At 37.8% G+C, this 13,779-nt stretch overlaps 1 protein-coding gene and 1 long non-coding RNA gene across 7 annotated transcripts in view; one reads left to right on the forward strand and one right to left on the reverse strand.

Moving 5' to 3' along the window:
• The first annotated feature begins 5,059 nt into the window (after positions 1–5,059).
• On the forward strand, positions 5,060–5,498 carry LOC136990475 (uncharacterized). The gene is made up of 3 exons (XR_010883067.1): positions 5,060–5,135; positions 5,218–5,330; positions 5,413–5,498. It is a non-coding gene; the product is annotated as an uncharacterized lncRNA (long non-coding RNA).
• Positions 5,499–6,483: 985 nt separating this feature from the next.
• The window catches only part of LOC136990497 (TOX high mobility group box family member 4-A-like), a 58,156-nt gene continuing 50,860 nt past the window's right edge, over positions 6,484–13,779 (reverse strand). For all 6 annotated transcript variants that reach the window (XM_067288886.1, XM_067288889.1, XM_067288885.1 and 3 more), the window contains 2 exons: positions 11,603–11,766; positions 6,484–7,257 (listed from right to left, as the gene is read on the reverse strand). In XM_067288886.1, the coding sequence (XP_067144987.1) occupies positions 7,194–7,257; positions 11,603–11,766 (228 nt within the window). In that variant the 3' untranslated portion in view covers positions 6,484–7,193. The remainder of the gene's footprint in view (positions 7,258–11,602; positions 11,767–13,779) is intronic.

Below are 13,779 nucleotides of genomic sequence, written 5' to 3' on the forward strand. Positions count from 1 at the left end.
TACTATTGTTCACCGGTATTTTACGAGTGCATTTTCGGGCGTAAAGAAAAATTATCGTCATTTTTTGACACTTGGCATAATTCTTGCCTAAACACATTCGTGTAAAAAATACATTTCGAAGAAACGCGTTTTATTGCATTCAAACTTTCATCGTACGGGGTCTATAACCCTTACATTATATATATACATATATATATAACGAAATCTCGATGTACAAAATTTGGCAGTCTGTTACCATCGTTAATTGGCTGCAATTTAAAAAGTTGTAGACCTGTAAATTCCCACTTGTCGTCCGTTTGTCCATCTGTCCTTCATTAATTAATCTCGAGAACGGAGTTAGATATAATACGAGACGAAATATGGAAACCGTAGAAGCAGGAGGCTTCGACTGACTATACAGGAACGTCCAAGACAAACCGGAAATCATGTGATTTCAATTCAAAACTTTTCTCCGAAAGCAGTTAATACATGATCGGCATGACTCTATCGTTAAAGGAAAAGTATAATGCCCAAGGGCAAGCCACTACTAATTTGAAGTGGAGAACATATATTTTAAATTAAAAAATGAAAAATATGATTAAAAATTGCAGCCCGGCATTGTAACCATGTCAATAAATAACTGCCCGCTGTAATTGATTTTAATTTTCTATTAACTTGTCAATATAAAGAGGTAGTATTTTGTTAAGCGTGTGTTGCATTGCTGTTTAAAGCTTTGCAACACCAATGCAACACGTGTGTAATCTGGCAAGGGAAGATGCCTCCCGAGAAGGTTTTCATGGAAAACTGGCCATTGTTATTAATTTGAAGAAAACCCAGAAAACTCCACATACCCAGCCCATTGGCAAGGTGCAAACCCACGACTACCAGTGTTCAGCGTTTCATCCACTTGGAGACTGGTGGGCCACGAATTATTCGTAACTATAAAAATAGTAGAACAAACTATCATCTAAAGACTGAAGAGAAACCATTTACAAATTTAAATTAAAACTACATACTCCGACGTAAAAGTTCCTAGATAATACAACAAACATGTACAAAACATTTAATTTTACCACCGAAGAGTAAATTAAAAAGCCATTCCAACGCTTTCTTTCACTAATCGAGTCGAAACTGGTTTTTGAATAGCGATTAACAATACAAGCAGGCCGCACGGCGTTGCCGTTTATCGCGAACGGCCGGCTTTCTCTCAGAGGTTAAAAGCGAATATATGGGGTGTTATTTTTATGGCTTTCGTCCCTCTAGATGCGCAAAATCTTATATCGTGCGCCGACCGGCCGGGTAATCCCTAGTAGTAGTGCGATGGGGACGGACTGGCACGGCGGCACGTTGGAGAATCCATGGCCTTTGGCGGCAGTGCCGAAAACAACCATTTTCCGGTAAGATTACATCGGCGGCAGGCTGGAATTGGCCGAGAATGTCTCCGCCACGTTGCCACTCTTTCTCGGCCCATCTGTCGAAGGCCAGGTTCTACGCGGCACTAAAGGTTCGTTTAAATCGTACGTTTTTCCCGGGAAATTGTTCCTTCCGCCATCACTCGTTACGGTGGTCGTGAAGTTCACGCTGACGAGCTTCATTCGATTACAACGCCTTCTTCTCGACGACTGCTTTCTTTATTATAAACTTTGTCTCTATCGCGCTTTTCCCCCGTCACTTGGCGAATTTGTTTGATATTTTTTTAATCATAAACAGTTTCGACGGCAGAGTTAAAAGACAAATGCACGTCAACTTTTACGTATAATCGGTTTATTATGTTACTATAATCGTGATTTGTCCGACTGCTGCTAACTTATTTATGCTAGCAGACTATATAATTTTTTAAATAATACTGGAACGCTCGATTTTCGATTTGGTTCCAATTTATTCTAACTTATGTTTGCCGGCTTAAAAGGAGTGAAAAGTTAGTCGAACGAGTACGAGTGGGTCCGACAAATAATAAAAGGGTTCGATAATCGATAAATTTAGTTTAATTAGAACGATTCACTTATTTTCCAGAGTAACTGTCGCCTATCCTACACCGAGCATCCGTCAAATTTTACTAAAATGCTACCCGCCTACCTCCAGATTTCCGGTTTCGAATTTAAGCCTGGTACACACATACGGAAACGGAACGGCAAAATGACGTCACTTTTGTCGTCGAAGCCGACGGAATACCAAGTGGAAAATTTTCCACTTTTGTCGCGGCGGAAAGCGGAACGGTAAAAATTAGACCAATAGGAAGGCCGTTTAGCAGCGTCGTCGTAAACACCACGTGGGACGATAGCATTCGAACTTAGCGATCGGCAAGGCTCAAAAGCTTTATTTGTACGGTAATACGATAACAGATTTCATTTATGCACTATATTACTATCCGATTTCAATATTAATGTGGAATAGACGTTTGTTTTTTTGTTAAGGTACGTCTGCCTAGGGGGATGCCTTCCGGGAGGTCTTTTTTAAGGGTAAAGCCTGGTACTCACATGCCGTTCCGTCGACGGAACGGCAAAATGACGTCACTTTTGCCGTCAAAGCCGACGGAATACGAAGTTCAAAATTTTCAACTTTTGCCGTCTCGGAAAGCGGAACGACAAAAATTGGACCAATAGGAAGGCCGTTTAGCAATGTCGTCATAAAGATCACGTGGGACGATAGCATTCGAACTATGGTGGTTGCCAAGCTAAAAAGCTTCATTTGTACACTAATACGCTAATATATTTCATTTATACGCTATATTACTATCCGATTTAAATATTAATGTCAAATAGACGTAACTTACTGCGTAAAGTATTGGGAATGGCGTAATCGAAATTCGGTGACGAAAGCTAACTTTCGACGATTTAGAATATTTTTCCTATCCAAATTATTCGTTTTTGAGGTTTTTTTATTTGCGATAAGATCAAAGGCAAACTTAAAAAGTTTAATTGATATAACAAAGCAATCCCGTTAGAAGCCATTTTCGACTACTGGCACGTGGCCTACCTACTATAGTAGCTTGTTTATATTTACGGCTGGCAGATGGCGCGTTACAATTGTAGGGTAATTTCCGCACGTGAGTACACGCGACACGGAAAGACGACGGAACGGCAACCGTTTCCGTCGTCCGTTTCCGCGTGCGAGTACCAGGCTTAATTGACCCCTATTCTGGCGTTACAGACGTGGAAAAAACTCGGAAACTCGATGTGGCCAGCCCGTCCTGGCCAGGCGTAATCATAATTCGGATACGAAAGTATTCGATATTCATAACTTTCAACTATTCAGATTCCTTTTTCTATCCAAATTCTTCGATTTTGTGCTATTTTTATTTGTGATAAGATCGTAAGCAAACTTATTGATATAACAAAGCAATCCCGGTCGGCGAGACGGCCGACCGGCGATTAACAACTGTCAAGGTGGCAGCCTACCTCTCTGGGAGACCCGGAATCGAATCCGGACGGGCCGGAAAATCCCCCAGGAATTTTTCGGGGGATTTTCCGAATATGTCGACCACCGTCCCTCAACACCCAGTCGCCCCATTGTGGGGCCTGACCGAATCTATAATGGGCTCGCAAAAAGAGGCCCTCTTACTGCCCACAGAGCAGAGAGTTAAAAAAAATAACCTTGGTTCGGTAATTTCCACACGCCAGTACACGCGACGCGGAAAGACAATTTTTAGCTTACCGTTTCCGCATGCGAGTACCAGGGTTTAGGGCAACCCTACCGCACGTCACAATTAAATTCTACACTCGTGCGTCGATCAGATTTGGGAATGGGGAAAACGTAGAGACGGATCTCCCTCTAAAACGCCGGACTTAGCAGAGACTCGGAGGACGAAATCTAGATCGTAGTCTCCGCCAGAAAAGTAGACTTATCTCGGTCGGACGATCGACCGAGATAATTTTTTTTTTTTCAAATTGAAAAGCATTCTGGGAGATACTATAGATTACCACCTATGGAATTTCGGGACTTTGAGTATATATCTGAACTGAGGGGACCAAGACGAGTTCAACGATACCCTACTTTTGGACCGAAGACGAAAAATAAGAAAGTTATCATACTTTTTTAATGCTTTCATACAGACGGACCGTAGTTGCTGGTGCTGCCATCTCGCGGTAAAGTCTGCAAACAAACTAAAAAATGCACTCTGAAAGGCAAGAAATTGCACGAACAGTCGAATGTCACTTCTTTTCTTTTGTTCAAGAACCACCGTGAATCAATAACTAGTGACGTTAAACAATCTGCGGCTTGCCGGCGGCTCCCCTCCCGGGGGAAGTCCGTCGAGAGCACGGACAGTTGAACGCCACACCTTCCAACATAAACCCACGAACAAGAACAACAAGTTGAACGCCAGTTCCGTTTTTTTCCTTTTGTTCAAGCATCGCGACTCCGGATCGCGATCGGCTCGTAGTACTAGCCGACCGCGAGCGATAGCGAGACTGAGGAGCCGTAGCCCCCAAGGTCGAGGAGCGCGAGGGTGTGCAAAAAGGACTTAACTCGAACTGTAGACGATCAGTGTGCTCGTGGACCAACATCTGCCTGTGTTGAAGGTATATATGGCCGACTTGCCGGACTGCCTGTTAAACACGCGATAGGCTTAGCGGAGAGAGCGACGCGACTCCCGATCATCGCGCGATCGCCGAAAAAAGTATAACTTTCTTTTTATTAATTTTTTTTTAGTAGCTGTATTTTATGTTTATCAAGTGGTAGTCTCTTTAATCCGATTAACGGTAGACTGTCTCACAGCTAAACAGCTGGGCGCACATTGGAACAACGGATCAAAGAACATGAGGCTGCAATCCGGTTAAAACATAATACCTCCCCATGGTTTAACCACATAATAAACAATAATTGCCAAATAGTTAAAAATAATACCAAAATTTTACATTCCGAAAAAAATATCTATAAACGAAGATTTAAAGAGCACGTGGAAATAATAAAACATAACAATAATAATGATTTAGTAAATCTGTCAAATAGGATGCAAATCGACCAGCAGTGGTATTACGTAATAGAGGGCGCAACAGGCCGATAGTTTATGTAAGTGTTATTGTAGAAGTATGATAACTGTACTGTGGAAAATGTTCTAGAGTCGTAAACTGTAGTGCTTGTTGGATTATTTTAAAAGTGTGTTTATAAAACTATTTTGAAAAAAGGTTTGGAATATTTTTAAAGAAGGCCAGTACGTACGTATTTTTATAAAAACTTTGTATATAAAAATATATTAAATTGTTAATTAGATTTAAAAAACTTTATAATTACTTGTAGTATTACTATTGGTACACTGGTGAAAAGGAAATAAACAATATTGTCAAATGGATATGTAAACAGAACTCGGAGAGTGCTGTATGGGTGTTGGGGAGTATATGAAGAACTTAAAGGTACTGGAAAGGGTTTTTTTAGGAATTTTATTGTTTCTTACTCGCGTTAGTTGTGTTAATATAAAAACTTTTGTTTTTGTAGCACTGAGGAGGGATCAGGAGTGATAACACTGATCCGAAATGCATATGTATAAAAAAAGCCAATAAAGGAGTTATTAAACCTGTTTAGCTGTGAGACAGTCTACCGTTAATCGGATTAAAGAGACTACCACTTGATAAATATAACTTTCTTACTTTTTGCCTCCGGCCCAAAAGTAGGATACCGTTGAACTCGTCTCGGTCCTCTGAGTTCAAATATATACTCAAAGTCCCGAACTTCCACAGGTGGTAATCTATAGTACAGTACACCCGCATTCGATTCTCCAATCGCTTACCGGAAGTTGTGGGACGGCCGTGTAAAAACATCCGTCCGTTTCGTGGTATCCGTCGATTTCGTATTACTAGACGTTAAAAATTGAATTTAGTTCAATTATTATAAACGGAGATTAATAACTCGAAGTGATTATTCCCCGATCCGGGAAAAATCGAAGACGCTTCCTACAAAGCATTTAAAGAGTAATTCCATAGAGCATACAAAGAGTAATTCCGCGTTTGCCAAGTTTATTTTTCGAAATTTTAAGTTCTTTTTTTGTCTGACACTAAGAAAATCGTCACGAAAGCGACCGGAAATATTTCGTCCCTTAACTCTTCTCCGTAGAGTAAACGTAGCCACGTTTTCTTTATAGGGTTTCGTTTATTCGTAGGCGCTTTCGCAACATTCGCGGACGGTAAACGCGCTTCGCGGTCTTCGGGTTAAATTAACGCCCGCTTACTCCACCCGACCGGTTAGGGAACAGTCCGGACGGATACCTTCGCACCCCGGAAACACAATCCCCAACAGGGAAATGCCCGGGAAAAATTAACGGAAGTTTAAATATATTTCTTATGAAGGCGACCGAAGACATAGGCGGGTGGTAAAAGCGGATTACGGAGCGCGCTTAGTCGTCCGGGTAAGGTTAATTTATCCCGGTCCCGCGTAATATTTCGCATACCCATTAGACTTTTTAAAAGGGGATGAAGGAAGCATAAAATTTTCGGCGGAATGCATTTTACGCGACCGCGGGTCCAAGTCCGAGCCAGTAGGCGGTGGAGAGACGAGAGAGAAAGACAAAACGAAATTCCAATTTTTTTATTTAAATAGGGAATACAGAACGGACACGACATCTCCAAATATATAAACGTTTCGACGGCGTCGAAAGGTGCACGGGACGTTTCCCGCAAAAAATCGAGTTTCCCGGCGAAAACGGTCGGCCAGGTATTTACAAAACTAAGAAGAAGAATACAAACGGTAAAATAGGCGACCGGAAAGTCGAGTTTTCTACTCGGTAACGAAATGGAATAATTGCGGCGGAGGAAATGGGCACGAGTCACGCTTCTCCCACTAACTTCGTGCTCGGTGAATACGACGTGAAAGACGAAGTAGCTAACGCCGTCACTAAAAGATGTCTACGCCCGAAACTAATTAGACTTTCGTACGGGCCGGGAACGACTCGCGGAGGTCTAAAGAGCAGACGTCTGAAGTCGGGCAAAAGTTTTCTTTCGGGAGCCGTCCACCTTTTCTTTTATGTTTCGGACCGACCGACTAACGGTGTTTTCCCGGGACGAGACGAGCGAACGATTAGAAAACAACCGCAGACGTTCCGTTGATACGACCCGGGTCAGGGGACCCGAGAAATTTGTAACTCGTGCCGCCTTTTCTTCTCTCCCGTCGTTAACCATCCGTTTCCTTGTTCGCGGCCTTCATCTTTCCGTCGTCGACGTTTTTACCGTTTGGCCGGTGTCTCCTGTGCGTATATTTACGTCGTTCTCGACCCGGGTTCCGCCTTATTTCACGGAAGCGTAACTGTTAGCCGCCTGTCTGGAGGCCACCCAGGCGGTAAACACGTCCCTGCAAAGAAAAAACGTATAAAACTTTAATCCCGTGGCCGAAAAAAATTTCGCAGCCAACAGTGAAATTGCGTGCCAATGCGTCCGATTCCGGATTTTCCAACGGCGGGATCCCGTCCGAAACCGTCGGTCGACCCGGGGCCAACTACGTAGTAAGGAAAGATATTTCGCTCGCCTTTCGTCGTCCGAACAGAATTACAATTAAATTAGTTTCGGACCGCCCGACGAATTTTCCTATTGAAAAATAAATTCGTCGGGCGTAAATTCTACTTCTCACATTTTCTGCCGGAATTGCGTAAAACTCGCTGCACAGATTTACCGAATAGTTCGTAGGACGTTCTCCGTATTAATACTTTACTCGCCGGGCGGAAAATCGTTTTTAACAGGAACAAATTTCCACCCGGAAGGTTTGCCGCTCGTCGGGTCCCATGCATCCAACTGGTTTTCTGTCACAAAAATTACTCGCAATTTTGGAACGTAAATTAAAGTAAGTTGATGAAATAAAGATTAACTCTCTTAGGCCAGGAACATACATGCGTAAAATTGTGTGACAGAAAACTGAATCAGAAATCAGCTTTCAGTTCAGTTTCTGTTTTACGCTTTTATGCCAGAACACACAACACACATACGTAAAAATTCTGGCCTAATAGGAAACACCACTGCCACCAACAGTGCTAATTTTATTAATTTTTTCCTCTCATATAGGCTATCTATCCCTTTGTACCTTCCATTTTTTCTCCATTTCCTTTGCTATAATATAGAAAATTTAAATTAATAGACTTATATTCCGAATTCAAATATAGAACGTGTGATCTAAAGACTAGGCCTATATATTGATTCTACTAGACCTACCTGTTATTTGAAATTTTGCACATATAGCCATCCATAAACGTTGTTTAAATACAGTGTCTTTATACATGACACTTATGCGGTCGAATGGATTTAATAAACTCCTATTTCATTTATTTTTCGTTTTTTCGAGACTCTACAATTGTGACAATTGTAGAGTTAACCCTCATTGCCGCCATTGTTAGAATAAAAAGCACTTGTCTACTTTGACGTCACAGAAAATACTTCTCTTTATTGGAGGAATTTTGGCGTAAAAATTTTACCGCATAAAAAGTAGAGACATGCTCTACTCTGTTTTCAGTTCTGTTTCAGCCAAAATTTCAGAAAAAATTTTACGTTTTCTGTTTTATGCTAGATTTTACGCATGTGTGTTCCTGGCCTTATTGCCGGTGGCGTAACTGTAATTTTCGGCCACCCTCTACCAAACTAAGAAAAAATGAATATCGTAATTTTTCCATCATTTTTTTAAGTATTGCGTAGAAAACACACTATTTGATAACAATACGTACAATTTTAATAATAATAATAATATAATTTTAAAAAACAGCTAAAGTGCGACATCAGACTCCCCCTCGCTACAGGGTTCCGTGCCGCCTAGATACACCGGAGTCGATATATACCGGTCCTACATTCTAGAGTTAATGTATCGGGTGGTCCCTACCTGGCGCTCGAGTCGCATTGTGGCCAGAAAAAGCCGTTTTATTCATTTGGTTAGTTTTGCCATTTTTCAGCAGTTTTGTATTTTTTTTTTTTTCTACGGTTGTATCCAGAAAAATCTTATTAGTAGTTACATTTTATAATTTTATATTCTGTATACACAAATAAAAAAGTGATGTGAAAGACGAGGATGTTGATAAATTAAATCGAAAATAAAACTATTTTTTAATCTTCCTACTTAAAACTGTTATGCTGCTACATATTGTGTATTCCAGTTTTGTATGTAATGTTCTGTTTCTGAATATAGTGTACCTGTTTAATAAATAAGTGCATTTGCATTTTTCTGTTGTATTACCTGCATATGACAATATAATTTGTGAAAATCATAGTTTATCCTCCAGTGCATTTAAATGGCGATAGAAATTTAATCCAGATAAAGAGAAACTTTATTTTTTCAATTTATTAATTTGAATACTACATAAACTATACAATTTTACTCCATTCGATACAGTGAGAAATAGTATTTGGGATGAAATAGTTTTGCATTTTTGATGTAGAAAATTACATTTCTTATAACATTTGCATCCAGTCTACTTGGTAGTTTATAAGATATTCTGCACAGTCAAAATAGAATACAAATGCAGATTTATTGATAGCCTACCCACACTTTCCTTTGTGTATATCTAAAATACCAGTATCCTATCTTTTATACTCAGATATTGACATTGATAGGATGACACTAATATTGTTTAAGTTCTTGCCATCCTATATTCTATTTGTCAACTTCTAACTTGTTATTTGCAGTGAATATCACCATAAATAGTTAAAATTTCCATTTTTGTAACTCATCCAGAAGTCAAATTCCCTCTTTATTCTTCTAACATTTTATATCTGAATGCCAAGAACTAAATCTTCTACTGAAGTTTAATCCTCCTTTTTCTAAACTGTTCCTAACCTTTTCTGACTCAACTTTTATCAGGTCAGTCCATAAGTCCATGTGCATTTTTATAACCTTGAGAAAAATCTTGTTTTGCTGTTAAAAATGTCAGTCTAATGTGATAATTTTTACACTGAAGTGTTAAATTGGATCTCATTCATATAATACTGTTCAGAATTGCCAACATTTCAGTTGTTTATTTTCCTTAAAATGGAAGTAACGGATGAATATAAAAGACATGTTTTATACTTTTTAGTTTTAAGTGGTGAGAATGCTACAAATGCAGCCAAAAAAATAAATACTGTACATAATCAAATTGTAATTAGTGCAAGGACTGCACAGAAGTGGTTTGAAAGATTTAGAAACAATGATTTTAGTGTGGAGGATAAGGCTCGTACTGGAAGACCCGTTGACTTTGATGATGATGCTCTCTCTGCACTAGTTGAAGCAGAACGATCTTTAACAGTTAATGAAGTTGTGGAACGTTTAAATTCATCCCATGGAACTGTTCATAGACATCTACAACAAATGTATGTACTACAGCTCAAATGTATTGTGAGCAGTTAGAGCGTTTAAATGAAAAATTGAAAAAAAATCGACCGTCGTTAGTGAACAGAAAGTAGGTTCTCTTGCAGCATAACAATGCCAGACCACATGCTGCAAAAATAACTGTACAGAAACTTGAAAGCTACAACTGGGAAATTTTACCTCATCCACCATATTCGCCAGATATTGCTCCCAGTGATTATCATCTTTTTCGCAGTTTGCAGAATTTTTTAAAAGGGAAAACTTTTGAGGATGAGAACAATGTAAAAAAGGCTATTTCTGAATATTTTGATTCAAAACCGAAATCATTTTACGAAGACTGGATTAAAAAGCTACCATCAAGATGGCAAGAAATTGTACAAAATAATGGTGAATACATTATAGATTGAAATAAAATTTAATTAAAATTTTTTGCTGCTTTTTTTGTAGATAAAAATATGCACGAACTTATGGACTGACCTGACAATTACTCTCTATCTCATTAACAAACACAATATCAATTGCAAATACCATAGCTCCTTTCTCACTGCATCCTGCAATAATTCATCTAATGTTAATAAAAAGAGATGGGGACTTAAAGTTAAACCTTCATAAACTCCAAATCCACCCTAAATCCCCTTTTTGTAACATTTTACTCTATCCTAACATTTGGTTTAACATTTCTCTATACATTTCCATAATTGAATTTACACAATTCTCACCCATCCTTTTTCTTCCCAACTCAAAAGAAGGTAAAACTTCTCGGAAATCACAAAAGCATCCCATATTAATAATGTATAAATAGGTCTAAAGGTAATTTTTTTTTACTATCTTTTCTTGCCCATTACAAAAACTCCAAAAATATTTCAGAATGAACACAAATTGAGAGCAAAAGTAAACTGTCTAAAATTTAACATCTAAAAACATGCCAGTGTCAGTTAACAGAATTATTAATATCAGTGACAGTTATGAATAAATAATGTACAAAACTGAATTACAATAGTATTTACAAGTACTCCTTTAAAAAGGACAAAAGTTAAAAAAAAATTTTGTTTTAAAAGAATTTAGAATGCTCAAAGCTGACTCTGGCAACTCTCGTGTCGAGCTCTGCCACAAAGCGATTACGACACTCAAAACTGTAGAAATATTCATTAAATCGCTTTTGTAGCATTAAAGCTATTGGTAGCCAAGAGACCGGTGTATCTATCGACTCTAGTTACGCCACTGCTTACTACCCAATGAATTTTCATTTTGTCATACAACAATTTTTATACTACATAAAATGGTAGTTTAGAAATAGAAAAATCACTTATGTTAAATTTAATTTTAAAAAAATTTAGATCACGTGAGATTTTATTGTAGAAAATTGAACACTTACCGACAATGAGAAACAACGCATTCATTACTGCAATACTCTCTGTCCCAGTCTGGCGAATCAATCGGTGGATTATTACAACCGTGTCGGAGACAAGTTTGTAAGGGAGACTGACTAATTGGAAGCTGAGACAAGTTACTGCTTTGTGGTATGTGCGGTGGAGATGGCTAAAGAAAAAATAATAATTGTGAGTTAAAATTTTCAGTCATAGAAACTGTTAATATTTTTCATATAGTTATTACAGTAGTAGTGTTTATGATAAGTACTATAGACATTACTTGTAGACCTCAGTTGAGGTGCAGTTAGCTTACTAGCCCCCCACAAAATAACACATTAATTTCTTGAACTATGCATGAACATTCGCACTGAAACTATATAGTATAATAATGTAACTTTTACTATATTTAGTTAAAAATGCCTATATAAATGAAATTATTACCAAAACATAAACAAATAAAACTGCAACTAAACCATGTGAATAAAAATGCAGTCAATGATACTAAAATATACAAGAACTTTAAATAAAAGCAGTGTAACTACTTGATAAATAAATAGTTGTCTTGTCCAGTAACAGAATAATTACTAATATCAAATAATAATTTGCCAATCTAATAATTATTTGGAATAATTAGACATTAACTATATATTTTTCTTTTTAACTAACTTGGAGTAAATATAAATACATAATAATCAGTATTTCTCTCATTACAAACATCTAATGTGCAGAAACATACCATTTGCAGCAAATAGTTCAACTTAAGTTTTTCCTCTAGGTAAGTACAGTACAATGCAATGTATATGTTACTGTGAAAGACCGATATCTGGCAAATGTTGAGATTCTCCGGTGAATGTCTGCATTCACATAGTTGTTTCATGTATGTACGAAATATTTGCCAAATATTATTACAGTAGAGAGTCGTTAATCGAAACGCCGGTAATCGGAACGATTTTCAGTCGGACTGTGTCATGCTGAATCGAACGTTTTTGATACTAGATTTACTTCTAAAGTATAATTTTCATGGTTTTATATTCTTCAATATATTTATTTTGTTTGTACAAAATGAAGAAATAATTTTTAACGATATGATAGCCTCGATTATTATTATAAAAATTTTCATTAGGCTTAAAATCGACGAAAATTCAACACGAAGCAACACGCAACGGAGAAAAATTCAACACAAAGTGACACGCAACGGAGAAAAATTTGAACATCGGACAGGTTAATATATTTTTTCGTACAAAGTCGGTAATGGGAACAAATAACTAATCTGAACACCCCCAGTCCCCAAGTGATTCCGATTTTCGACTCTCTACTGTATTTCTCACTTACACCGGCAAATGTCAACATTCAGCATGCACTGATGATGAATTTTGAATAAAAATATTTTTATTACGTTAAGACAAAAATACAACTTTTGAACAAAGGGCAAACTATCTGACCATTTATTTGTATTGTTATCGTTCATCCATGTAGTTAACATATTCTGTATATCCTGATTTTTAAAACATCAAAATATTTTAATCGTCTGTAATTCCAAAGGTGTGCTGCACTTAGTTTTAGCAGAAATCACTTCAGAAAGTATTTTAGATTACTTTTCTTGAGAAAAATATAAACAATTGTCTTCTCATTTTCTTGCAATTAATGCATGTAACTTTTAAAAAAAAGTCCATGGTTCACTGCAGTATCCATTCAATATAAATTACGGATAAAAAATTAAAATTTAAGAAAAAGTTGCACGCACCAGCAAACCTTGCATAAGACTGACAAACAGCAGTGTTCCAGAATATAAAAATAGATGCCACGTGATTTCAATCGCGGCAGAACAAAGGATTTGGCGACAGACTGTCACCTCTCTGAAAACATCAGCTTCTTGGCTGGTCATTTTGACCTCCACCTCAATGTATTTTGTGTGTGTCGACATTCATCAGAGAATATCGACATTCTCTAATTTTGGTCTTTCACAGTAACATACACACTATTTGTGGCTTGGAGAACACTGAATCAACACTCAAATGCTTCCTATGCTTTTTCATCATCTCTTTCGAGAATGATTCTATAGCTTTTATCATCATTGTTTTCAGTTTCATATTGTAAGGGGTGTCAAAAAATAATGTCCCTAACATAACTCCATAAGAAGTCATGAAGTGAATGTACTGTCAGTCCATTCCTTCCAATCCAC

This window comes from Centruroides vittatus, unplaced genomic scaffold, assembly GCF_030686945.1.
Source record: "Centruroides vittatus isolate TY-2023 unplaced genomic scaffold, ASM3068694v2 scaffold_944, whole genome shotgun sequence".
In the NCBI taxonomy this organism is placed as follows: Eukaryota; Metazoa; Arthropoda; class Arachnida; order Scorpiones; family Buthidae; genus Centruroides; species Centruroides vittatus.